At 45.5% G+C, this 27,900-nt stretch overlaps 1 protein-coding gene across 1 annotated transcript in view; it reads right to left on the bottom strand.

Moving 5' to 3' along the window:
- LOC106603879 (serine/threonine-protein phosphatase 2A 55 kDa regulatory subunit B beta isoform) overlaps positions 1 to 26,547 on the bottom strand; it is a 91,097-nt gene extending 64,550 nt beyond the window's left edge. The window contains exon 1 of the mRNA XM_014198091.2: positions 25,314 to 26,547. Within this exon, the coding sequence (XP_014053566.1) occupies positions 25,314 to 25,383 (70 nt within the window). The 5' untranslated portion in view covers positions 25,384 to 26,547. The remainder of the gene's footprint in view (positions 1 to 25,313) is intronic.
- Positions 26,548 to 27,900: the final 1,353 nt, after the last annotated feature.

The raw sequence follows: 27,900 nt of genomic DNA, 5'->3' as shown, positions 1-27,900 counted from the left end.
ATCACTTCTTGATCAATTGTAACGGTTGTTGCAAGGAGAGGACCAAGGTGCAGCGTGGTACATATTCATCATGTTTATTAGTTCTGAACACTGAATCAAAAACAAAGTGGAACAAAGCGCAACAGCTCTTTCAGGTGAAAAACACAAGACAGAAAACAACTACCCACAAAACCCTGTGGGAAAAGGCTACCTAAGTATGGCTCCCAATCAGAGACAACGATAGACAGCTGTCCCTGATTGAGAGCCATACCCGGCCAAAACAAAGAAATAAACACAACATAGAAAACGGAACATAGAATGCCTACCCTAGTCACACCCTGGCTTAACCAAAATAGAGAACTAAAATCTCTCTATGGCCAGGGCGTGACATCAATAATATCCCCTTAAAGAGACAAGAAGGGATGGCATTAATATCGCTCTTAATAACATTTTCTTTGTGAGCAGCTTGGATATTGAGGTATCTATAATTCTGGTCACATCCATCTTGGAATACTCAGCAAACCGTAAAGGTGCTAAGGTTTCTATTGTTTCCCCAAGATGCCACACAATCCATAGCGTCTGACAGGTAGCATTGTCTTCATTTCACAATAGAGGTCATGCCATCTAAACTCTAGTGATTGGTATGCAGTATGCACAGATGCTGGTGGGTTGTGGGTCGATAGACTGACGCAGAAGAACAGTATAGCATTGTTTAGCCAGTCTATATCACATGTCCTCTGGGACCTGGTTATGAAGCCTGCCTGGGGACTGGAGAGCTGATCTCCTTCCTCTGGACAAACACCAGGCATGTCAATAGACTCCTGACCATCCACTACTACCACAGTCTACCTGTACCACAGTCCACCTCTACCACAGTCCACCTGTACCACAGTCCACCACTACCACAGTCCACCTGTACCACAGTCCACTTCTACCACAGTCCACCACTACCACAGTCCACCACTACCACAGTCCACCTCTACCACAGTCCACCACTACCACAGTCCACCTCTACCACAGTCCACCTCTACCACAGTCCACCTCTACCATACCACCTGTACCACAGTCCACCACTACCACAGTCCACTACTTCCACAGTCTACCTGTACCACAGTCCACCACTACCACAGTCTACCTGTACCACAGTCCACCACTACCACAGTCTACCTGTACCACAGTCCACCACTACCACAGTCTACCTGTACCACAGTCCACCTCTACCACAGTCTACCTCTACCACAGTCCACCACTACCACAGTCCACCACAGTCCACTACTACCACAGTCTACCTGTACCACAGTCTATCTGTACCACAGTCCACCACTACCACAGTCCACCTGTACCACAGTCCACCTCTACCACGGTCCACCTGTACCACAGTCCACCTCTACCACAGTCCACCTGTACCACAGTCCACCTGTACCACAGTCCACCACTACCACAGTCCACCTGTACCACAGTCCACCTCTACCACAGTCCACCTGTACCACAGTCCACCTCTACCACAGTCCACCTGTACCACAGTCCACCTCTACCACAGTCCACCTCTACCACAGTCCACCTGTACCACAGTCCACCTGTACCACAGTCCACCTGTACCACAGTCCACTACTACCACAGTCTACCTGTACCACAGTCCACCTGTACCACAGTCCACCTATACCACAGTCCACCACTACCACAGTCCACTACTACCACAGTCCACTACTACCACAGTCCACCTCAACCACAGTCCACCACTACCACAGTCCCCCTGTACCACAGTCCACCACTACCACAGTCCACCACTACCACAGTCCACTACTACCACAGTCCACCACTACCACAGTCCACCACTACCACAGTCTATCACTACCACAGTCCACCTGTACCACAGTCCACCTCTACCACAGTCCACCTCTACCACAGTCCACCTCTACCACAGTCCACCACTACCACAGTCCACCACTACCACAGTCTACCACTACCACAGTCCACCTCTACCACAGTCCACCACTACCACAGTCTACCTGTACCACGGTCCACCATTACCAGAGTCCACCAGTCCCAGAGTCCACCACAGTCCACCACTACCTCAGTGCACCACTACCACAGTCCACCTCTACCACAGTCCACCTCTACCACAGTCCACCTCTACCACAGTCCATCACTAGCTCAGTTCACCACTAGCTCAGTCCACCACTAGCTCAGTTCACCACTAGCTCAGTCCAACACTACCACAGTCCACCACTACCACAGTCCACTACTACCACAGTCTACCTCTACCACAGTCCACCTGTACCACAGTCCACCTCTACCACAGTCCACCTGTACCACAGACCACCTCTACCACAGTCCACCTGTACCACAGTCCACCACTACCACAGTCCACCACTACCACAGTCTATCACTACCACAGTCCACCTCTACCACAGTCCACCTCTACCACAGTCCACCTCTACCAGAGTCCACCTCTACCACAGTCCACCTCTACCACAGTCCACCTGTACCACAGTCCATCTCTACCACAGTCCACCTGTACCACAGTCCACCACTACCACAGTCCACCACTACCACAGTCTATCACTACCACAGTCCACCTGTACCACAGTCCACCTCTACCACAGTCCACCTCTACCAGAGTCCACCTCTACCACAGTCCACCTCTACCACAGTCCACCACTACCACAGTCCACCACTACCACAGTCCACCTGTACCACAGTCCACCTCTACCACAGTCCACCTCTACCACAGTCCACCACTACCACAGTCTACCTGTACCACGGTCCACCATTACCAGAGTCCACCAGTCCCAGAGTCCACCACAGTCCACCACTACCTCAGTGCACCACTACCACAGTCCACCTCTACCACAGTCCACCTCTACCACAGTCCACCTCTACCACAGTCCATCACTAGCTCAGTTCACCACTAGCTCAGTCCACCACTAGCTCAGTTCACCACTAGCTCAGTCCACCACTACCACAGTCCACCACTACCACAGTCCACCACTACCACAGTCCACCACTACTAAACCCCTCAAAGGCTAACACTGAGGTTCCAATCAGGACTGACTAGGTGGGTGGAGGAGTGGAGAGGTAGTAGGAGGGACTTTTCGCTGGGCAACACAGCGCATACGGAGGGTGGATGTCCCGTGGTCGCTGCTCGGGTTTGTCCTTGCTTCCTCACTATTGTTTACACAAAAAGCCTCTTAATAGGACAGCAGTGCCAGGGTAGAGGCTGCAGCAGCAGCAAAACAATACCCCATCGATTGAAAACAGCATAGCAAAAACAGATGTGTATTTAACAGAACCACCAAACAAGACAAACAAGCTGCAGGCAACAAGACAGGTTCACAGAATGAGTGGAATTCTGTTGTTGGAGAATTAGACCTGATCTATTCTAAAGAGAGCTGTTGGAGTGTTATTCCTGATCTATTCTAAAGAGAGCTGTTGGAGTGTTATTCCTGATCTATTATAAAGAGAGCTGTTGGAGTGTTATTCCTGATCTATTCTAAAGAGAGCTGTTGGAGTGTTATTCCTGATCTATTATAAAGAGAGCTGTTGGAGTGTTATTCCTGATCTATTCTAAAGAGAGCTGTTGGAGTGTTATTCCTGATCTATTCTAAAGAGAGCTGTTGGAGTGTTATTCCTGATCTATTCTAAAGAGAGCTGTTGGAGTGTTATTCCTGATCTATTATAAAGAGAGCTGTTGGAGTGTTATTCCTGATCTATTCTAAAGAGAGCTGTTGGAGTGTTATTCCTGATCTATTCTAAAGAGAGCTGTTGGAGTGTTATTCCTGATCTATTCTAAAGAGAGCTGTTGGAGTGTTATTCCTGATCTATTCTAAAGAGAGCTGTTGGAGTGTTATTCCTGATCTATTATAAAGAGAGCTGTTGGAGTGTTATTCCTGATCTATTCTAAAGAGAGCTGTTGGAGTGTTATTCCTGATCTATTATAAAGAGAGCTGTTGGAGTGTTATTCCTGATCTATTCTAAAGAGAGCTGTTGGAGTGTTATTCCTGATCTATTATAAAGAGAGCTGTTGGAGTGTTATTCCTGATCTATTATAAAGAGAGCTGTTGGAGTGTTATTCCTGATCTATTATAAAGAGAGCTGTTGGAGTGTTATTCCTGATCTATTCTAAAGAGAGCTGTTGGAGTGTTATTCCTGATCTATTATAAAGAGAGCTGTTGGAGTGTTATTCCTGATCTATTCTAAAGAGAGCTGTTGGAGTGTTATTCCTGATCTATTCTAAAGAGAGCTGTTGGAGTGTTATTCCTGATCTATTATAAAGAGAGCTGTTGGAGTGTTATTCCTGATCTATTATAAAGAGAGCTGTTGGAGTGTTATTCCTGATCTATTATAAAGAGAGCTGTTGGAGTGTTATTCCTGATCTATTATAAAGAGAGCTGTTGGAGTGTTATTCCTGATCTATTGTAAAGAGAGCTATTGGAGTGTTATTCCTGATCTATTCTAAAGAGAGCTATTGGAGTGTTATTCCTGATCTATTATAAAGAGAGCTGTTGGAGTGTTATTCCTGATCTATTCTAAAGAGAGCTGTTGGAGTGTTATTCCTGATCTATTATAAAGAGAGCTGTTGGAGTGTTATTCCTGATCTATTATAAAGAGAGCTGTTGGAGTGTTATTCCTGATCTATTATAAAGAGAGCTGTTGGAGTGTTATTCCTGATCTATTCTAAAGAGAGCTGTTGGAGTGTTATTCCTGATCTATTATAAAGAGAGCTGTTGGAGTGTTATTCCTGATCTATTCTAAAGAGAGCTGTTGGAGTGTTATTCCTGATCTATTATAAAGAGAGCTGTTGGAGTGTTATTCCTGATCTATTGTAAAGAGAGCTGTTGGAGTGTTATTCCTGATCTATTATAAAGAGAGCTGTTGGAGTGTTATTCCTGATCTATTCTAAAGAGAGCTGTTGGAGTGTTATTCCTGATCTATTCTAAAGAGAGCTGTTGGAGTATTATTCCTGATCTATTGTAAAGAGAGCTGTTGGAGTGTTATTCCTGATCTATTATAAAGAGAGCTGTTGGAGTGTTATTCCTGATCTATTATAAAGAGAGCTGTTGGAGTGTTATTCCTGATCTATTGTAAAGAGAGCTGTTGGAGTGTTATTCCTGATCTATTCTAAAGAGAGCTGTTGGAGTGTTATTCCTGATCTATTCTAAAGAGAGCTGTTGGAGTGTTATTCCTGATCTATTATAAAGAGAGCTGTTGGAGTGTTATTCCTGATCTATTCTAAAGAGAGCTGTTGGAGTGTTATTCCTGATCTATTCTAAAGAGAGCTGTTGGAGTGTTATTCCTGATCTATTATAAAGAGAGCTGTTGGAGTGTTATTCCTGATCTATTATAAAGAGAGCTGTTGGAGTGTTATTCCTGATCTATTCTAAAGAGAGCTGTTGGAGTGTTATTCCTGATCTATTCTAAAGAGAGCTGTTGGAGTGTTATTCCTGATCTATTGTAAAGAGAGCTGTTGGAGTGTTATTCCTGATCTATTATAAAGAGAGCTGTTGGAGTGTTATTCCTGATCTATTCTAAAGAGAGCTGTTGGAGTGTTATTCCTGATCTATTCTAAAGAGAGCTGTTGGAGTGTTATTCCTGATCTATTCTAAAGAGAGCGGTTGGAGTGTTATTCCTGATCTATTATAAAGAGAGACCCAAAAGGAATGCAACGCAAATCTTAGAAGTACCAGGTCATACACATTAACAGTAAAATACCAATTCTGTCCACAGGTACAGGGGCACTGCAGGGCTGGAGTGGATAATATTAGGAACCAATCAGGTGACAGAATGAGCCCAGTGCTTCAACCTTTATATTCTGGGCTGATGACACTGCATGGATGGCAAACATGGCTGCTGACCCATGTGGTTTAATCCACACACCTCCACAGAGGCACACAAACAGCCAGCCCTAAATTAGTGTCATCATAATGCAAAGGCAGACTCCCTCTGCTGCACACAAAGGGATTCCAGTGGGATTGGGAAGCTCACAAAGGCATGCTCACAGAAGGTGTTACCAGGATGGGGAGTCGACACACATGTGACTGCTCCATAACATATAAATATTCAGAGCATCATTCCAACTCATCCAGGCCTAATCAAACCCAGGCATCAAACACATTGGCATCTGTGATTTTAATCCTGGGAAATGCCATACATGCTCATTCATTTCAAATCCATTTGTGCCTAATATATCAACAATCCATCTGATTTTAATTTACTGCAGTTCCTTTGAGCGATAGTAATATATTGATGTGTAGCTCCAAAAAACATCTGCTCACAATTCTAGGTCAGCCAGCTCCAAGCTTTATTTATCCACCTAACCCCCGCCTCCCTCCATCTCATTGCATCTCTCTCTCCTTCTCTGTTTCATGTGAACTCCCAGCCCATCCATAAGGCAGAAGGCTCATTTGAGAGTACAGCATCCGTCACAACAGCCTTGCAATGTTACCTCCTCTGGCCCCAGAGTAGAGAGAGAGATGTGACTCCTCCATTATGTCTCTACCTGACTACTTACTGCTCACACTGAATGGGAAATGAGTTGCCTGACTTGGCCCTGGGCCGGGCCATAAACCCAAGAGGATGGTGACAGAAACACTGCATGATGTTCCTCGTGAGTTATACTGAAATTACTGTTCATTCTAGATGTTTACATGTTTACTGAATGTTCCTTTCAAACAATATTTTAAACAGGCCTTTTATCTACAGGCACAGATACACGAAGACTCTAAAACCCAGTAGTATTTGCTCATCATAAATCATGAACCAATCCAGTGGCAACCCGTCATTCAGAGCCCCACCTATTTTGAGCGCCACCTGTTTAACAAAAAAAGACATATATATTTTTTTGTGTGCCTGTTTTGCATATCACATATCAGTTTGCAAACAATGTAAAAAAGAATAATAATTGAGTTAATAAAGCCACATACAAACATGGTGTATTTATTGTTTTCTTGAGTAAGGCAGCTCCAAAATGAAGGTGTTTCAGCCTAGCTCAGTGCTTTCTGTGGTGGTCGGGCAGCCAGCGGCAAATACAGAGCGTAGGGGTTGGTAATGTTCTCTAGTTGCGCCGTGATTGGCTCAGTGTTCTGTCACTCATGGGGACACTACGTCACCGCAAAATCTAAGGGGAGAGCTCGAAAATTCAAGCCCCTTGGGTGCTGCCATAGATTTACATTAGAAGTGCCCATTCAAGAAGGCTCAAGGTCATTGGCCACAGATAAAATGACGTCACATCACGTTATATCCACCGTAGCTTTGATTGGACTGATCATGTCAACATCATACTTTCAAAATCTTAGCTAGCAAGCTAGACAAGCAGTCATCATCAATCTAGTCGACGATCTACTGGCAAAATCCTTTTCAATCCTTGTCATATGAAGAGAAATTATAGATAAAACGTATCGGTGCTCATCGGCCATTGGACATAAACATTACACAACAAGTGGTAAATCTCAAATTCAACAATGAGTGGTTTGGAAGGAATAAATGGCTAACTGCAAGTGTTGCAAAGCAATCACTAGCCACTATTCAGTGGAGAGAGAGTGTGGTTCAAGTCTGGGTTTAAGGGTCTCTTTTCCAAGCTTAAAACGATAAATGTTCACATGCAACATCATGGGCCAGAAAAGGTTGAATACATTAGCCATGCTGGCAATCCAGCATGACTTCTGCCACGTTCAAAACAACTGGAACTCGGAACTGGGAAATCTCAGACTTTAGTGAGTTCAAGACAACTGGGAACTCTGAAAAAATGAGCTGGGAAAATACGTTTTTAACGATCATCCAACTCAGAATTCCAAGTCGGGAACTCTGGCCTCTTTCTAGAGCTCTGACCTGAAGATCACTGACGTCATGATTCAACCTTGTTTTTTCCGAGTTCCTAGTTGTCTTGAAAGCACCATAAATCCAGAGAATGCTAGACTTTGATGACAAAATTTGCCCACAAGAAGGACCACCGCGACACCTTCCTGTTCAAGTGAGCACAGCACAACAAGATGAGTCCAAAAATGTCTTGTATTCTGCTGCATAAATGATGTAATATGCCAGGGAGATATGTATACTGTAGTTAAGAAAGTAATACTAAGTGTATGTTGTGTTAGTAGCCCCTGTGTTAGTAGCCCCTGTGTTAGCAACCCCTGTGCCTCACCCTAATAATATGGTTCCTTTCCCCCTCATAACTTAGCCTACTGTTTTGACTTGGTAGTGCACATGTAGCCTATAGCCTGTTTTAGAGAAATATCATCATCGAATATTGTAAGAGCTTTCATTATCTGCTTATATGCCTCCTTTATTTATCGTTTGGTTCTGACTTGGTGTACAGGGAGAATACTGTAAGAATTGCCCATGTTCTGAATTCTGTCGCTGTACATTTCAAAAGTGCTGAACAAATAGTTATATTGACTATGTCCGTCTGAGCTAGCTCATTAATGTCTTCATCAAAATGATCGATTGCCTCTTATCAACTCATTGTTTTCTTATGCCATAGTTTGTACATATTAATTGTCATTAGAAACCACATTTGTTTAAACAAGTCAGCCATATCAGTTACGTTTTTTAAAAGGCAGTAAATGAGGCTGAATGAACTGTGTCGCTGCCAGACAAGGCTCCGCTGATAGCCAGGTGTAGCGGTGGTAAGGATTCACTCCATTGTGCTGGAAAGAAAGCTCTGCTGTTGTGAAAGCTTTATGTAGGCCCTAACAGTTTGTGGGCACTGCTTGTCGCCATTATAGTGTAATTAATGTATTGTTTAGTGCTGTGGTTTTGCTGGCATGCCCAACCAAGTTTGACCTGCTAAAATCACCACTGAACCAAAGGCAGGTGGTACAAAAGAACACTGTAGGATTTATGTTACATATTGACTTTAGTAACTTTCTCCTCTCTGGTTTGGTGCATATAATCTGCTTGTAAAGCCGTCACTCAAGCAGTCAATATATTTCCTGAGAGTAGTTTGTAGGATCTGTTGAAAGGCCATAAACAGAGGCCTCTCAGTTTGAGTAGCAAATATACAGGGCAATTCCATTTAGTGCTTCCCCCTTAGTCTGATGTAACTGCTTACATGGCAGTTCACTCCTTATTTAGCTTCGTACAACTTTTAACATGTCTAATCATTTCCAACATAGTCATGGGTTATGACATAATGTCAAATGAATGTCAAAGGCTTTGAATACTATAATGTGTATTTTGGGATAAGTGCACAGGAAATATTACAAAGTGGGCAGTCACAGAGTGATGATTGATGGGCTTGTGCTAAAAGATCTTCAGACAGAGCTTCATTCTTACAACCTGTCATTTCAGAAAGGCCAATGTGCCAGTCCCTGGAACGGTAGTCAGTCTCCCGGCTCTCTTCCCTCTACCACCCTACCCGTATCCATTTTGTGTGAATTGGGAGGTCCATGAATCTCTGTCCCTGTCAGGGAGGGGGTCGGCTGGGAGGCTAGAGGATGAGCCCTCTAAGAGGCTGAGATCTGATTACAGAGGACACAATCACAACGTGACACCACCTCTCTCTCTCTCTCCACACACACACACACACACACACACACACACACACACACACACACACACTTCTCACCCAGGGTGTGCATTCAATCAGGACTAATCCACACCACCTCTCAGCAGGCAGATCCTCTCTCCCAAAGGTTTTCTGAGTGGAAACAGCTCCCGGTGGAGCTTTGGTATTCCCTCCTTGACACACACCATAGGGTCACCATGGGGTGGCAGGTAGACACAATAGGGTCACCATGGGGCGGCAGGTAGACACCATGGGGCGGCAGGTAGACACCATGGGGCGGCAGGTAGACACCATGGGGTGGCAGGTAGACACCATGGGGCGGCAGGTAGACACCATAGGGTCACCATGGGGTGGCAGGTAGACACCATAGGGTCACCATGGGGCGGCAGGTAGACACCATGGGGCGGCAGGTAGACACCATGGGGTGGCAGGTAGACACCATGGGGCGGCAGGTAGACACCATGGGGTGGCAGGTAGACACCATGGGGTGGCAGGTAGACACCATAGGGTCACCGTGGGGCGGCAGGTAGACACCATAGGGTCACCATGGGGCGGCAGGTAGATACCATGGGGCGGCAGGTAGACACCATAGGGTCACCATGGGGCGGCAGGTAGACACCATGGGGTGGCAGGTAGACACCATGGGGCGGCAATTAGACACCATAGGGTCACCATGGGGCGGCAGGTAGACACCATGTGGCGGCAGGTAGACACCATAAGGTCACCATGGGGCGGCAGGTAGATACCGTGGGGCGGCAGGTAGACGCCATCGGGTGGCAGGTAGACACCATGGGGCGGCAGGTAGACACCATAGGGTCACCATGGGACGGCAGGTAGACACCATGGGGCGGCAGGTAGACACCATGGGGCGGCAGGTAGACACCATAGGGTCACCATGGGGCAGCAGGTAGTCACCATGGGGCAGAAGGTAGACACCATGGGGCGGCAGGTAGTCACCATAGGGTCACCATGGGGCAGCAGGTAGTCACCATGGGGCGGCAGGTAGATACCATGGGGCGGCAGGTAGTCACCATAGGGTCACCATGGGGCGGCAGGTAGATACCATGGGGCGGCAGGTAGTCACCATAGGGTCACCATGGGGCGGCAGGTAGATACCATGGGGCGGCAGGTAGTCACCATAGGGTCACCATGGGGCGGCAGGTAGATACCATGGGGTGGCAGGTAGACACCATGGGGCGGCAGGTAGACACCATGGGGCGGCAGGTAGTCGCCATAGGGTCACCATGGGGCGGCAGGTAGATACCATGGGGTGGCAGGTAGACACCATAGGGTCACCGTGGGGCGGCAGGTAGACACCATGGGGAGGCAGGTAGACACCATGGGGTGCCAGGTAGACACCATGGGGCAGCATGTAGACACCATGGGGCAGCAGGTAGACACCATGGGGCGGCAGGTAGACACCATGGGGCAGCAGGTAGACACCATGGGGCGGCAGGTAGACACCATAGGGCGGCAGGTAGACACCATGGGGCGGCAGGTAGACACCATAGGGTCACCGTGGGGCGGCAGGTAGACACCATGGGGCGGTAGGTAGACACCATGGGGTGGCAGGTAGACACCATAGGGTCACCATGGGGCAGCAAGTAGACACCATGGGGCAGCAGGTAGACACCATGGGGCGGCAGGTAGACACCATGGGGCGGCAGGTAGACACCATGGGGCAGAAGGTAGACACCATAGGGTCACCGTGGGGCGGCAGGTAGTCACCATGGGGCAGCAGGTAGTCACCATTGGGCAGCAGGTAGACACCATGGGGCGGCAGGTAGTCACCATGGGGCAGCAGGTAGACACCATGGGGCGGCAGGTAGTCACCATGGGGCGGCAGGTGGTCACCATTGGGCAGCAGGTAGACACCATGGGGCAGCAGGTAGTCACCATGGGGCGGCAGGTAGTCACCATGGGGCGGCAGGTAGTCACCATGGGGCGGCAGGTAGTCACCATGGGGCAGCAGGCAGACACCATGGGGCGGCAGGTAGTCACCATGGGGCGGCAGGTAGACACCATGGGGCAGCAGGCAGACACCATGGGGCGGCAGGTAGTCACCATGGGGCAGCAGGTAGTCACCATGGGGCGGCAGGTAGACACCATGGGGCAGCAGGTAGACACCATGGGGCGGCAGGTAGTCACCATGGGGCGGCAGGTAGTCACCATGGGGCGGCAGGTAGACATCATAGGGTCACCATGGGGCGGCAGGTAGTCACCATGGGGCAGCAGGTAGACATCATAGGGTCACCATGGGGCGGCAGGTAGTCACCATGGGGCAGCAGGTAGCCAAGTGGTTAGAGTGTTGGGCCAGTAACCGAAAGGTTGCCTGATCAAATCCCCAAGCTGACAAGGTACAAAGCTGTCGTTCTGCCCCTGAACAAGGCAGTAAACCCACTGTTTCTAGGCTAACATTGTAAATAAGGATTTGTTCTTAACTGACTTAACGGACTAATTACTGCCCTGGTCTAATAACTACTCTGGTCTAATAACATCTCTGGTCTAATTACTACTCTGGTCTAATTACTGCCCTGGTCTAATAACTACTCTGGTCTAATAACATCTCTGGTCTAATTACTACTCTGGTCTAATTACTGCCCTGGTCTAATAACTACTCTGGTCTAATTACTACCCTGGTCTAATTACTACCCTGGTCTAATAACTACTCTGGTCTAATAACTACTCTGGTCTAATTACTGCCCTGCCCTGGTCTAATAACTACCCTGGTCTAATTACTACCCTGGTCTAATAACTACTCTGGTCTAATAACTACTCTGGTCTAATAACTACTCTGGTCTAATTACTACCCTGGTCTAATTACTACTCTGGTCTAATAACTACTCTGGTCTAATAACTACTCTGGTCTAATTACTACTCTGGTCTAATTACTGCCCTGCCCTGGTCTAATAACTACTCTGGTCTAATTACTACCCTGGTCTAATAACTACTCTGGTCTAATTACTGCCCTGCCCTGGTCTAATTACTGCCCTGCCCTGGTCTAATAACTACTCTGGTCTAATAACTACTCTGGTCTAATAACTACTCTGGTCTAATTACTGCCCTGCCCTGGTCTAATTACTACCCTGGTCTAATTACTACCCAGGTCTAATAACTACTCTGGTCTAATAACTACTCTGGTCTAATAACTACTCTGGTCTAATTACTACTCTGGTCTAATAACTACTCTGGTCTAATAACTACTCTGGTCTAATTACTGCCCTGCCCTGGTCTAATAACTACCCTGGTCTAATTACTACCCTGGTCTAATAACTACCCTGGTCTAATTACTGCCCTGCCCTGGTCTAATTACTACCCTGGTCTAATAACTACCCTGGTCTAATTACTGCCCTGCCCTGGTCTAATTACTACCCTGGTCTAATAACTACTCTGGTCTAATAACTACTCTGGTCTAATAACTACTCTGGTCTAATTACTACCCTGGTCTAATTACTACTCTGGTCTAATAACTACTCTGGTCTAATAACTACTCTGGTCTAATTACTACTCTGGTCTAATTACTGCCCTGCCCTGGTCTAATAACTACTCTGGTCTAATTACTACCCTGGTCTAATTACTACTCTGGTCTAATAACTACTCTGGTCTAATAACTACTCTGGTCTAATAACTACTCTGGTGTAATTACTGCCCTGCCCTGGTCTAATTACTACCCTGGTCTAATTACTACCCAGGTCTAATAACTACTCTGGTCTAATAACTACTCTGGTCTAATAACTACTCTGGTCTAATTACTACTCTGGTCTAATAACTACTCTGGTCTAATAACTACTCTGGTCTAATTACTGCCCTGCCCTGGTCTAATAACTACTCTGGTCTAATTACTACTCTTTTCTAATAACTACTCTGGTCTAATTACTGCCCTGGTCTAATAACTACTCTGGTCTAATAACTACTCTGGTCTAATAACTACTCTGGTCTAATTACTGCCCTGGTCTAATAACTACTCTGGTCTAATAACTACTCTGGTCTAATTACTACTCTTTTCTAATAACTACTCTGGTCTAATTACTGCCCTGGTCTAATAACTACTCTGGTCTAATAACTACTCTGGTCTAATAACTACTCTGGTCTAATAACTACTCTGGTCTAATAACTACTCTGGTCTAATTACTGCCCTGGTCTAATAACTACTCTGGTCTAATTACTGCCCTGCCCTGGTCTAATTACTGCCCTGCCCTGGTCTAATTACTGCTCTGGTCTAATTACTACCCTGGTCTAATAACTACTCTGGTCTAATTACTGCCCTGCCCTGGTCTAATTAATGCCCTGCCCTGGTCTAATTACTGCCCTGCCCTGGTCTAATTACTACCCTGGTCTAATTACTACCCTGGTCTAATAACTACTCTGGTCTAATAACTACTCTGGTCTAATAACTACTCTGGTCTAATTACTACCCTGGTCTAATAACTACTCTGGTCTAATAACTACTCTGGTCTAATAACTACTCTGGTCTAATTACTGCCCTGCCCTGGTCTAATAACTACTCTGGTCTAATTACTGCCCTGGTCTAATAACTACTCTGGTCTAATTACTACTCTTTTCTAATAACTACTCTGGTCTAATAACTACTCTGGTCTAATAACTACTCTGGTCTAATAACTACTCTGGTCTAATAACTGCTCTGGTCTAATTACTACTCTGGTCTAATAACTGCTCTGGTCTAATTACTGCCCTGGTCTAATTACTACTCTGGTCTAATTACTACTCTGGTCTAATTACTGCCCTGGTCTAATTACTGCCCTGCCCTGGTCTAATAACTACTCTGGTCTAATAACTACTCTGGTCTAATAACTACTCTGGTCTAATAACTACTCTGGTCTAATTACTGCCCTGCCCTGGTCTAATTACTACCCTGGTCTAATTACTACCCTGGTCTAATAACTACTCTGGTCTAATAACTACTCTGGTCTAATAACTACTCTGGTCTAATTACTACCCTGGTCTAATAACTACTCTGGTCTAATAACTACTCTGGTCTAATAACTACTCTGGTCTAATTACTGCCCTGCCCTGGTCTAATAACTACTCTGGTCTAATAACTACTCTGGTCTAATAACTACTCTGGTCTAATTACTGCTCTGGTCTAATAACTACTCTTGTCTAATAACTACTCTGGTCTAATAACTACTCTGGTCTAATTACTGCTCTGCTTTCACGCTCATGTCATCAGTCAAGATAACACCATGGGTTTTTCTCTTGTCTGTTCAAATTCTATCAAATGTATTTTATAATTCCCTTTTTAAAATCGTCAGTTGTCAGAAAGTGCTTTACAGTAACCCAGCTTAGACCCCAGAGAGCAAGCAAAGAAAATGTGAGGGGATTGGGGACTAAAATGGTGATATGCAAATACATGATGTTGCTATGGTATCATACAATAGGTTAAAAGTGGCCAGTCTACGTTTAGTATTTTCTTCTAGTGGAGAAAGTTACCACAGTAACAGGCAGAAGGAAACACAACACACATTAAAATGTCTTTAAAAATGTATGAGTCATCATTTATTAATCTGGTTGTCAAACCAGAAGCATCAGATCATCATAAGGAGAACAAGTTTACCCCTGGTCATTTATATGGGTTCTTCCTGAATCCTAACAACATATTCCCTGCTCTAACTTCCACGGACAGTACACGGCAAAAAAAGGTCATTTCTCTCCTAGTCAATTATTCACCCCCCCCCTCCCAAGGTAACGGTAATGAAATAGCATGAATAACATTGTTGTTGTGATTCAAAGCATCGGACTCTTAAAGGAAAGCTCAGGAAAACATCAGGGACAATCACAATGCAATAATTGTGTATGATCTTCTATGTAGAGTTCTAACAAGTCCTGTGCGGCTTTGTGAGCGTCGTAGACAAAAACATGTTTGTGAGAGTCTCGGCTTTTCAGAATGGGGTCATCATAGTTTGTAGCTCAAACCGTTCGGACTTCAGAGACGTTTTCATGAAAAGGACCGTTCAGTATCCTCTCATCTCACAAACATCGCTCTAGCTCAGCCCCCGTCTAATGGTTGACATCGGCGGAATCAGTGAATTTAGAAGTGTACAATGCAAGAAGTACGCCGACCCGGAAGTCTCTCGCTCAAACATATAACTTTTAAGGGGGTTTAGAAGCACTAAAAAGGTCGGCACTGAACTGGTTGTATCCCCAACATTTTTTTAACGTTGTCTGCTCCTAAACACATCTCCCATAGAGAATGTTAACGTTGTCTGCTCCTAAACACATCTCCCATAGAGAATGTTAACGTTGTCTGCTCCTAAACACATCTCCCATAGAGAATGTTAACGTTGTCTGCTCCTAAACACATCTCCCATAGAGAATGTTAACGTTGTCTGCTCCTAAACACATCTCCCATAGAGAATGTTAACGTTGTCTGCTCCTAAACACATCTCCCATAGAGAATGTTAACGTTGTCTGCTCCTAAACACATCTCCCATAGAGAATGTTAACGTTGTCTGCTCCTAAACACATCTCCCATAGAGAATGTTAACGTTGTCTGCTCCTAAACACATCTCCCATAGAGAATGTTAACGTTGTCTGCTCCTAAACACATCTCCCATAGAGAATGTTAACGTTGTCTGCTCCTAAACACATCTCCCATAGAGAAATCTAGATCCTCCCAGACACACAAACAGAGTAGATGACAGACACCTATTTCCATGTCAACTACCTCTACATAGACTGAGATTATATGTTGTCTTTATAGAGGTATAGAGGTGATGTATGTGTTTGTGTTTTAGTAGTAATGGTGAGATGGAGACAGCAGTCTGGTTGCCTTGACAGCCTCTCATCTCCTCTCCCTCACAAACAAATGTAGGACATAGCTAACCTTACATTAGGACAGTCAGAGACAGCAGACTGGGACGAAGGAGGGAGAAGGAATGATGGGGAGGGGGTTAGGATCAGGAGAGAGGGATTGGTGGGGATGCTAAGCTCCTGGCGAAGAGGGTAGTCTGTAGGTCAGTGGGTGAGGATCGGGGGGGGGGGAAATCAGGAGGGGGGGGTCCTAAGCTCCCGGTGAGGAGGGTAGTCTGTAGGTCAGTGGGTGAGGATCAGGAGGGGGGGGGGGATCAGGAGGGGTGGATTGGGGGGGTCCTAAGCTCCTGGCAAAGAGGGTAGTCTGTAGGTCAGTGGGTGAGGCCGGGTTGTTCTCTTGGAAACAGGCTTAACCTGGTCTCTTAGTGATGGAGGAGGGGGAGAGGAAACAGGCTTAACCTGGTCTCTTAGTGATGGAGGAGGGGGAGAGGAAACAGGCTTAACCTGGTCTCTTAGTGATGGAGGAGGGGGAGAGGAAACAGGCTTAACCTGGTCTCTTAGTGATGGAGGAGGGGGAGAGGAAACAGGCTTAACCTGGTCTCTTAGTGATGGAGGAGGGGGAGAGGAAACAGGCTTAACCTGGTCTCTTAGTGATGGAGGAGGGGGGAGAGGGGTTACTGGCAGCCTAAAGCCCCCTCCAGCCCTGGAGAAGGTGCTGGAGACAGTGATGATAGTAATGGGTTTTTATGGAGGAGAGGTGGGGGAGGGGAGAACGTCATTTGTCTACATTGTGTTGTCTCAGAAGTGTAATGATTTACTGATTATTCTCATCATATTGTGAGGGGTATGAAGAGACTATAATAAGGAAAATCTCTTCACAATTCATCAATTGACACATTTGTTGGGAATCACAAATAAAGTATATTGAAAATATATCCAAGTAAAGCTAGGTTGGCTGTTATGAACAACAGATTAACTCCTGCTGCTCACTTTTACCCCGGACATTACCCCGGACATTACCCTGGACATTACCCTGGACATTACCCTGGACATTACCCCGGACATTACCCCGGACATTACCCTGGACATTACCCCGGACATTACCCTGGACATTACCCCGGACATAACCCCGGACATTACCCTGGACATTACCCTGGACATTACCCCGGACATTACCCTGGACATTACCCTGGACATTACCTCGGACTTTACCCCGGACATTACCCTGGACATTACCCCGGACATAACCCTGGACATTACCCTGGACATTACCTCGGACATTACCCCGGACATTACCTTGGACATAACCCTGGACATTACCTCGGACTTTACCCCGGACATTACCCTGGACATAACCCCGGACATTACCCTGGACATTACCCTGGACATTACCCCGCACATAACCCTGGACATTACCCTGGACATTACCTCGGACATTACCCCGGACATTACCCTGGACATTACCCTGGACATTACCTCGGACTTTACCCCGGACATTACCCTGGACATTACCCCGGACATTACCCTGGACATTACCCCGGACATTACCCCGGGCTCCTATCTTCACCCTAGTGACTTCACACATACAGTAGAGAAACCAGAAGAGCTGTACAGCTCAGAGCCTGTAACACGTATGACATGGAAAAACTGTCCTGCCAGCGATGTAGCACTGGAAGACTGCAGAACCCTACAGTATAGACCTTACAGTTACCCATACACCCCAGGGGCAACTCCGCGCTAACAGAATGACGCTGACATTCAGATTTTTCATTTTAAAAGTATGTCCCCCCCCCCCCCAAAAAAACATTGATTGCAAAGTTAAACAAACCATAGAACTTTATGCACAAAGACTACTTTTAACAATTTCCACTGAACATGTTACAAAAAGCTATGATGTAAGATGTTACCGGAATGACATCATGGCTCCCTGATCTGTACTATAGAGAAATGCATAATTATTCATGTTATTCTCTTCATGGTGATGTATCCTGAATAGGTACACATTTGCATATTTGGGTATTATTCTACACAATCGCTATTATTGTAATGAGCTCCGCCCCAAACAAGACCAAATTTGGTTGGTCGGGACCTTACCAAATCTGTTCCAATCATAGACGTCTATGTTCCACAAGTTTGGACATCACAGCAGAGCACAATAAGAGTACAGCACAGCAGAGAAGAGTTCTGAACAATAGAGTAAATACGACTGTACTCTAGTGTGCTCTACTGTACTGTACTGCACTAAATTGTACTGTGCAGTACTGTACTAAATTATACTGTACAGTACTGTACTGCACTAAATTATACTGTACAGTACTGTACTGCACTAAATTATACTGTACAGTACAGTACTGCACTAAATTATACTGTACAGTACTGTACTAAATTATACTGTACAGTACAGTACTGCACTAAATTATACTGTACAGTACTGTACTGCACTAAATTATACTGTACAGTACTGTACTGCACTAAATGATACTGTACAGTACAGTACTGCACTAAATTATACTGTACAGTACTGTTCTGCACTAAATTATACTGTACAGTACTGCACTAAATTATACTGTACAGTACTGTACTGCACTAAATTATACAGTACTGTACTGCACTAAATTATACTGTACAGTACTGCACTAAATTATTGTGTACAGTACAGCACTGCACTAAATTATACTGTACTGTACAGTACTGCACTAAATTATACTGTACAGTACTGCACTAAATTCTACTGTACTGCACTAAATGATACTGTACTGCACTGTATTGTACTGACCTATACCCTACTCTACATTTCTTTACTGTACTGTAGTGTCCAAACTTGTGAAACAGACATCTATGATTAGTTCACATTTTGACTGACCAAATTTCAACTACTTTCAACTTCCATGGATGTTATTGTCTGTCGGTGCTCAGTAGATCAGAGAGCTGGTTACAGAAGATGGAAAGAGGGGGGGCTCGTGGCTAGGTCAATCAATAACATTTATTTATAAAGCCCTTTTTACATCAGCAGTTGTGACAAAGTGCCTTACAGATACCCAGCCTAAAACCCCAAACAGCAAGCAATGTAGAGAGAGAGAGAGAGAGAGAGAGAGAGAGAGAGAGAGAGAGAGAGAGAGAAAAGAGAGAGGTTTTCCAGATTGTTGCTTTGACCACCAGAAGACAGAAAGAGAAAGAAAATAACAATGAGATGAACATAACAGTATGCCAGTGGAAAGGAGGACAGTAGCAGGAGACTATGAGATGAACATAACAGTATGCCAGTGGAAAGGAGGACAGTAGCAGGAGACTATGAGATGAACATAACAGTATGCCAGTGGAAAGCAGGACAGTAGCAGGAGACTATGAGATGAACATAACAGTATGCCAGTGGAAAGGAGGACAGTAGCAGGAGACTATGAGATGAACATAACAGTATGCCAGTGGAAAGGAGGACAGTAGCAGGAGACTATGAGATGAACATAACAGTATGCCAGTGGAAAGGAGGACAGTAGCAGGAGACTATGAGATGAACATAACAGTATGCCAGTGGAAAGGAGGACAGTAGCAGGAGACTATGAGATGAACATAACAGTATGCCAGTGGAAAGGAGGACAGTAGCAGGAGACTATGAGATGAACATAACAGTATGCCAGTGGAAAGCAGGACAGTAGCAGGAGACTATGAGATGAACATAACAGTATGCCAGTGGAAAGGAGGACAGTAGCAGGAGACTATGAGATGAACATAACAGTATGCCAGTGGAAAGGAGGACAGTAGCAGGAGACTATGAGATGAACATAACAGTATGCCAGTGGAAAGCAGGACAGTAGCAGGAGACTATGAGATGAACATAACAGTATGCCAGTGGAAAGGAGGACAGTAGCAGGAGACTATGAGATGAACATAACAGTATGCCAGTGGAAAGCAGGACAGTAGCAGGAGACTACGAGATGAACATAACAGTATGCCAGTGGAAAGCAGGACAGTAGCAGGAGACTATGAGATGAACATAACAGTATGCCAGTGGAAAGGAGGACAGTAGCAGGAGACTATGAGATGAACATAACAGTATGCCAGTGGAAAGGAGGACAGTAGCAGGAGACTATGAGATGAACATAACAGTATGCCAGTGGAAAGGAGGACAGTAGCAGGAGACTATGAGATGAACATAACAGTATGCCAGTGGAAAGCAGGACAGTAGCAGGAGACTACGAGATGAACATAACAGTATGTCAGTGGAAAGGAGGACAGTAGCAGGAGACTATGAGATGAACATAACAGTATGCCAGTGGAAAGCAGGACAGTAGCAGGAGACTATGAGATGAACATAACAGTATGCCAGTGGAAAGCAGGACAGTAGCAGGAGACTACGAGATGAACATAACAGTATGTCAGTGGAAAGGAGGACAGTAGCAGGAGACTATGAGATGAACATAACAGTATGCCAGTGGAAAGCAGGACAGTAGCAGGAGACTATGAGATGAACATAACAGTATGCCAGTGGAAAGCAGGACAGTAGCAGGAGACTATGAGATGAACATAACAGTATGCCAGTGGAAAGGAGGACAGTAGCAGGAGACTATGAGATGAACATAACAGTATGCCAGTGGAAAGGAGGACAGTAGCAGGAGACTATGAGATGAACATAACAGTATGCCAGTGGAAAGCAGGACAGTAGCAGGAGACTATGAGATGAACATAACAGTATGCCAGTGGAAAGGAGGACAGTAGCAGGAGACTATGAGATGAACATAACAGTATGCCAGTGGAAAGGAGGACAGTAGCAGGAGACTATGAGATGAACATAACAGTATGCCAGTGGAAAGGAGGACAGTAGCAGGAGACTATGAGATGAACATAACAGTATGCCAGTGGAAAGGAGGACAGTAGCAGGAGACTATGAGATGAACATAACAGTATGCCAGTGGAAAGCAGGACAGTAGCAGGAGACTACGAGATGAACATAACAGTATGCCAGTGGAAAGGAGGACAGTAGCAGGAGACTATGAGATGAACATAACAGTATGCCAGTGGAAAGCAGGACAGTAGCAGGAGACTATGAGATGAACATAACAGTATGCCAGTGGAAAGCAGGACAGTAGCAGGAGACTATGAGATGAACATAACAGTATGCCAGTGGAAAGGAGGACAGTAGCAGGAGACTATGAGATGAACATAACAGTATGCCAGTGGAAAGGAGGACAGTAGCAGGAGACTATGAGATGAACATAACAGTATGCCAGTGGAAAGCAGGACAGTAGCAGGAGACTATGAGATGAACATAACAGTATGCCAGTGGAAAGCAGGACAGTAGCAGGAGACTATGAGATGAACATAACAGTATGCCAGTGGAAAGGAGGACAGTAGCAGGAGACTATGAGATGAACATAACAGTATGCCAGTGGAAAGCAGGACAGTAGCAGGAGACTATGAGATGAACATAACACTATGCCAGTGGAAAGGAGGACAGTAGCAGGAGACTATGAGATGAACATAACAGTATGCCAGTGGAAAGGAGGACAGTAGCAGGAGACTATGGGATGAACATAACAGTATGCCAGTGGAAAGCAGGACAGTAGCAGGAGACTACGAGATGAACATAACAGTATGCCAGTGGAAAGGAGGACAGTAGCAGGAGACTATGAGATGAACATAACAGTATGCCAGTGGAAAGGAGGACAGTAGCAGGAGACTATGAGATGAACATAACAGTATGCCAGTGGAAAGGAGGACAGTAGCAGGAGACTATGGGATGAACATAACAGTATGCCAGTGGAAAGCAGGACAGTAGCAGGAGACTACGAGATGAACATAACAGTATGCCAGTGGAAAGGAGGACAGTAGCAGGAGACTACGAGATGAACATAACAGTATGCCAGTGGAAAGGAGGACAGTAGCAGGAGACTATGAGATGAACATAACAGTATGCCAGTGGAAAGCAGGACAGTAGCAGGAGACTATGAGATGAACATAACAGTATGCCAGTGGAAAGGAGGACAGTAGCAGGAGACTATGAGATGAACATAACAGTATGCCAGTGGAAAGGAGGACAGTAGCAGGAGACTACGAGATGAACATAACAGTATGCCAGTGGAAAGGAGGACAGTAGCAGGAGACTATGAGATGAACATAACAGTATGCCAGTGGAAAGCAGGACAGTAGCAGGAGACTACGAGATGAACATAACAGTATGCCAGGGGAAAGCAGGACAGTAGCAGGAGACTACGAGATGAACATAACAGTATGCCAGTGGAAAGCAGGACAGTAGCAGGTCATTCTGGGTATTGGTAATTCTGTTAACGACTTGGTGTTTTCATCACTTAATAAACCATAAACCAAACTGTTATCAGTAAAAACACTATATCTAATTGGTAGATCTACCTTTACTTGTTACTTCTGTGAACTTTCATTATCCTGCCTCCTCATGGAGAGAAATTTGAAAATATCTTTAAGACATGTGGGTTTTTGATATCAGAATGACAAGACGCTAGGCAATATTTCTTAAACTTTCAGAAGGCAAATTATTTCAGCAAAACTACATATCAATATTGGGGTATTCAACATTCTATAAATACTTATATGAGATGGCAGGGATATTCAACATTATATAGATATTTATATGAGATGGCAGGGATATTCAACATTATATAGATATTTATATGAGATGGCAGGGATATTCAACATTGTCACGTCCTGACAATGGTAAGCTGTTATTTTCTATGGTAGAGTAGGTCAGGGCGTGACAGGGGGGTTTTCTAGTTAAGTTTTTCTATGTTGTTGTCACGTCCTGGCCAGTATAAGGGTTAATTGTTATTGTAGTTTGGTCAGGACGTGGCAGAGGGTATTTGGTTTATGTGGTTCGGGGTGGTGTTTTTTCTAAAAGGGCATTTGATTTATGTATTCCGGGGTTTTTGGGCACTGTTCCTGTTTATGTAATTCTATGTTTAGTCTAGGTAATCTGTTTCTATGTTGAGTTAATTGGGGTGGACTTCCAATTGAAGGCAGCTGTGTGGTGTTGCCTTTGATTGGAAGTCCTATATTAGTTGGGTGTGTTTGTCTGTGTATTTGTGGGAGATTGTTTCTTGTCTAGCATGTATGAGCCTGAGAAGACTGTCGGTATATCGTGTTCATTTTGATTTAATAAATGTTCAAAATGAACAAACACAGTCCTGCTGCATTTTGGTCCTCCTTCACCGACGATAACTGTGACAGTTGTTATGTTCTAGTTTTGTATTTCTATGTTGGGTTGTTCTAGTATTGTATTTCTATGTTGGGCTGTGTTTGGGATGATCTCCAATTAAAGGCAGCTGGTCATCGTTGTCTCTAATTGGAGGTCATATTTAAGTTGGTGTTTGTCCCACCTGGGTTTGTGGGAGATTAATTTTGAGTAGTATATGGCTCACCTCTGTGTCATGGTTTGTTGTTTTTTGTCATTCAGTTTATTTATGTATTGCATAGTTTCGCAGTATAAATAAAATGTGGAACGACACACACGCTGCGCTTTGGTCCGCTCATTCCTACGACAACTGTGACAAACATCTTATAAATATTGCTATGAGATGGCAGGGGTATTCAACATTATTGTGTTTTGATGTATTTCTAAAATCTTGTAAGACTTTTCTGGTCGATGTCACTACTGTAAGAGATAAGAGCGTCTGCTAAATGACTAAAACGTAAAATGTAAATGTGTTTTATAGACACTTAGCTTTCATGTGCCATCAAATGTGATGTGCTACTAGGAACTTCATGTGTTAGAGCTTATGGGGCTTTTAACATGGAAATGCCCTAAAGCACCCGAGTATGCCTCCGTCAGAGACAATGCAACAACACTTTCAGTAGGAAAGAAGGACACAGGTTTAGCTCTCCTGGAAAGTGCAGTAGCTAGGCAGTTTAGCGACGAGGGTGACTACAGAGGGGAGAGACTGGGCGAGAGAAATGACAGTTAAGCGTGTGTTATGTGTCGTAGCTGTATGAAGCCAGTGGCATCTGCCTGTCTGCTGGTTCAGCTTTTATGGGTATTTCAGCTCGTTTTCTCGTTTCTCATCTCACTGGCTGGGCTGCTCAGTATGATTTATCAGTATGATTTATCTGCTTTCTGTTGATATAGCCCTGAATCAATCAAAGCCATGTGCAAGATGGAAATCAAAATGGGAAAGACCAGCATTCTCTTTGTGCTATCTTGCATATTTCAGGATTGACATTAAGAAAAGACAAAATGTTTAGAAAACTAAACTTGAATTCTGAATAGCAAAAATCGGATTGTCTCATGTTCCATCTTGAAATACTTTGTTGTACCCTGCACTACTCTGACACCTGCAAAACTCGGCCCATAAATCTGTTACTGCACACGCAAGGAGTTGTTCCACTGCTACAAACAGCATAACCAGCCATTAAGAAAGCGGGTGGAATCCCAATAGTTTATAGACAATGTTTGCCGATTAAAATGCTGATACTATTACTAATAATAATAAGTAACCTGATCAATCACTCTCTAAATGAATTATTGCGTATCGATCAATATTTACTCGTGTGGTTGATATGGAATGGTCATCCTAATGCTGTTCGTGATCTCTTGTTGTTTAAGTTGACCAGGAGGATAAGCCTATTTCCCTGTGGGAATTGTGTCACCGACTCCACTCTGGAATTAAAGACCCGCGCTTCTAAAGCAGCTGGATGTGCGTAGCTTCTGTGACTTATTCCGGATAGATAGAAATGAACATATCCATAACTGCATTGTGCGTTCTCTAATATATGAACATCTCGATAATGCCACACCACTGGCACACTACAGTACAGGTTAACGCAAGACATTCCTTCTATTCTACTCTCTTTTCTGAGAGACTGCAGACCTACAGTAATTAGTATTGACCAACAGTTATTGTCATTTCAACCATATGACTAGTCAGTAACACACCAGTTGTCCCTAAAAAGCCATGCACCGCAACCCCAAAACGGTGTACTAAATTTGAACAATTCCGATGATAGCCGATATGGCGCCGGTGGAACACCGGTTCGCATTCTATAGCCTAGATTTTCTTTAAAGCGATATATGTATTAATTCAATATGGATAGATACCTTCAGTTGCATAGTTGTGGTCCCGGAGGAAGCTGTTGTTGATTTTGCGGGTGTCAATTTCTTCATCCATTTGTGCTTTTATTTTGTAAACCAGAAACAGAGAAACAGGTATCCATGGTCCTGAAACATCGCTTCAGCACAGGGTCGGTGCGAGCTGCACGCTGTTCGTCATGATTCGACCCTTTCCAGAAATAAGAACGTGAAAAAGAGGCAGAAACCTCACCGTTCGTATCAATGTGGTAGGAGGGAAATGCCTGTCCCTTCGAGACGTTGGAAGGTGTGGCGTTGGATGTCAGGCACGATTAAAGTGTGAGAAAACGAACTCTAAAACCAACAGAAAGATTATAGCTGCGCATTTTCCTCTCCATTGCCAGATGCGCCATAAATCAGTGCAGGCAGAGCAGGGTGTGTGAGCAGGTCGTTATTTAGCCTCAGTCCGCTTGCATAGCGGGGTCAGTTTCCTCTTGTCGTCTAGGATCACTGGGTTTCGCCTCGATGTGTGACTTTGCCGCCAAACCGTACCGGGTGCTCCACTGCTGCCTGCAAGGGTCTCTCTCTGCCTGTCAGTCACTCCCTCTCACAGAGACACCATCTTGGCTCCCTGTGCTCCACTGCTGCCTGCAAGGGTCTCTCTCTGTCTGTCAGTCACTCCCTCTCACAGAGACACCATCTTGGCTCCCTGTGACCCACTGCTGCCTGCAAGGGCCTCTCTCTGTCTGTCAGTCACTCCCTCTCACAGCGACGCCATCTTGGCTCCCTGTGACCCACTGCTTCCTGCAAGGGTCTCTCTCTGTCAGTCACTTCCTCTCACAGCGACGCCATCTTGGCTCCCTGTGCTCCCTGCAAGGTTCTCTCTCTGTATGTCAGTCACTCCCTCTCACAGCGACACCATCTTGGCTCCCTGTGCTCCCTGCAAGGTTCTCTCTCTGTGTCAGTCACTCCCTCTCACAGCGACGCCATCTTGGCTCCCTGTGCTCCCTGCAAGGTTCTCTCTCTGTGTCAGTCACTCCCTCTCACAGCGACGCCATCTTGGCTCCCTGTGCTCCCTGCAAGGTTCTCTCTCTGTGTCAGTCACTCCCTCTCACAGCGACGCCATCTTGGCTCCCTGTGCTCCCTGCAAGGTTCTCTCTCTGTATGTCAGTCACTTCCTCTCACAGCGACGCCATCTTGGCTCCCTGTGCTCCCTGCAAGGTTCTCTCTCTGTATGTCAGTCACTCCCTCTCACAGCGACGCCATCTTGGCTCCCTGTGCTCCACTGCTGCAACTGCTCCACTTGTGCATTGCGTTATTGGCTCCTCCCCGACAGGTTGCCTCTTTCGACCTGCGTCAGCATCACAGGGATATTTGCGAACATGCGGGGAGAGTGTGCACGGATGCACCCTTCATATCAGGGGGACATGGTGGTCAAACTTCAACAGATTCGCTCAATTTGATCTCCAAAAACATCAAAACAAAAAGGATAGCTTCCTAATCCTTCCTGATAATTGTTGCCCCAAAAAGTGTGTGTGTCTGTGTCTGTGTGTTTTCTCATTTGTGTTCTCTCACAAACCCAATTTCCAATTACATTTCCCCTGGTTGAATTTGGACAAGGTGGTTAGGGTGGGTGTCTGTCTGAGATGTTCCCCTGCCAATCCTGCCCCTACATGTTGAAACATTCTGCTATAGCAAAGGTTATTTAACAGCCCACTACCCTTCAGCTAGGTCGGAATAAATCACCTTCATTATCTACATCCCCCAATAATGAGGGTCACTCATGCATACAATGAATAGAAGTTCAATCCACACCAAAACCTGTGACCAGTTGAATATCCCAATGTGATTGTCCCCTCACCATGACAAACATATACCCTCAACCCCTAATCCTTTTAGGAGGTAGTTCTCATCAGCCCATGAATCATCTGTATTCACATTCACTCTAAATGCCATAGAATCTGTCTTTGCCTTCATGCTGGGCTTAACTAACTATTATGATCATTCTATTTGGGTGCTGAAGCATATATGGAAAAGGGAGAGAGAATTAAAAAGGCATTGATTTCCAGAATCACCACACATTGATGTGCTCTGTAAGGGGGAGACTGAGAGACTGGGACACTGGGAGACTGGGAGACTGGGAGTCTGGGAGACTGGGAGTCTGGGAGACTGGAAGACTGGGAGACTGGGAGTCTGGGAGACTGGGAGTCTGGGAGACTGGGAGACTGAGAGACTGGGAGTCTGGGAGACTGGGAGTCTGGGAGACTGGGAAACTGGGAGACTGAGAGACTGGGAGTCTGGGAATCTGGGAGTCTGGGAGACTGGGAGACTGGGAGTCTGGGAGTCTGGGAGACTGGGAGACTGGGAGTCTGGGAGTCTGGGAGACTGGGAGACTGAGAGACTGGGAGTCTGGGAGTCTGGGAGACTGGGAGACTGGGAGTCTGGGAGACTGAGAGACTGGGAGACTGGAAGTCTGGGAGACTGAGAGACTGGGAGACTGGGAGACTGGGAGACGGAGAGACGGGGAGACTGGGAGACTGGGAGACTGGGGGTCTGGGAGACTGAGAGACTGGGAGACTGGGCGACTGGGAGTCTGGGAGACTGAGAGACTGGGAGA

Source organism: Salmo salar, chromosome ssa04, assembly GCF_905237065.1.
Source record: "Salmo salar chromosome ssa04, Ssal_v3.1, whole genome shotgun sequence".
Lineage (NCBI taxonomy): Eukaryota > Metazoa > Chordata > Actinopteri > Salmoniformes > Salmonidae > Salmo > Salmo salar.
The sequence above is the reverse complement of the archived record's forward strand: the minus strand, read 5'-3'. Positions and strand labels throughout refer to the sequence as shown.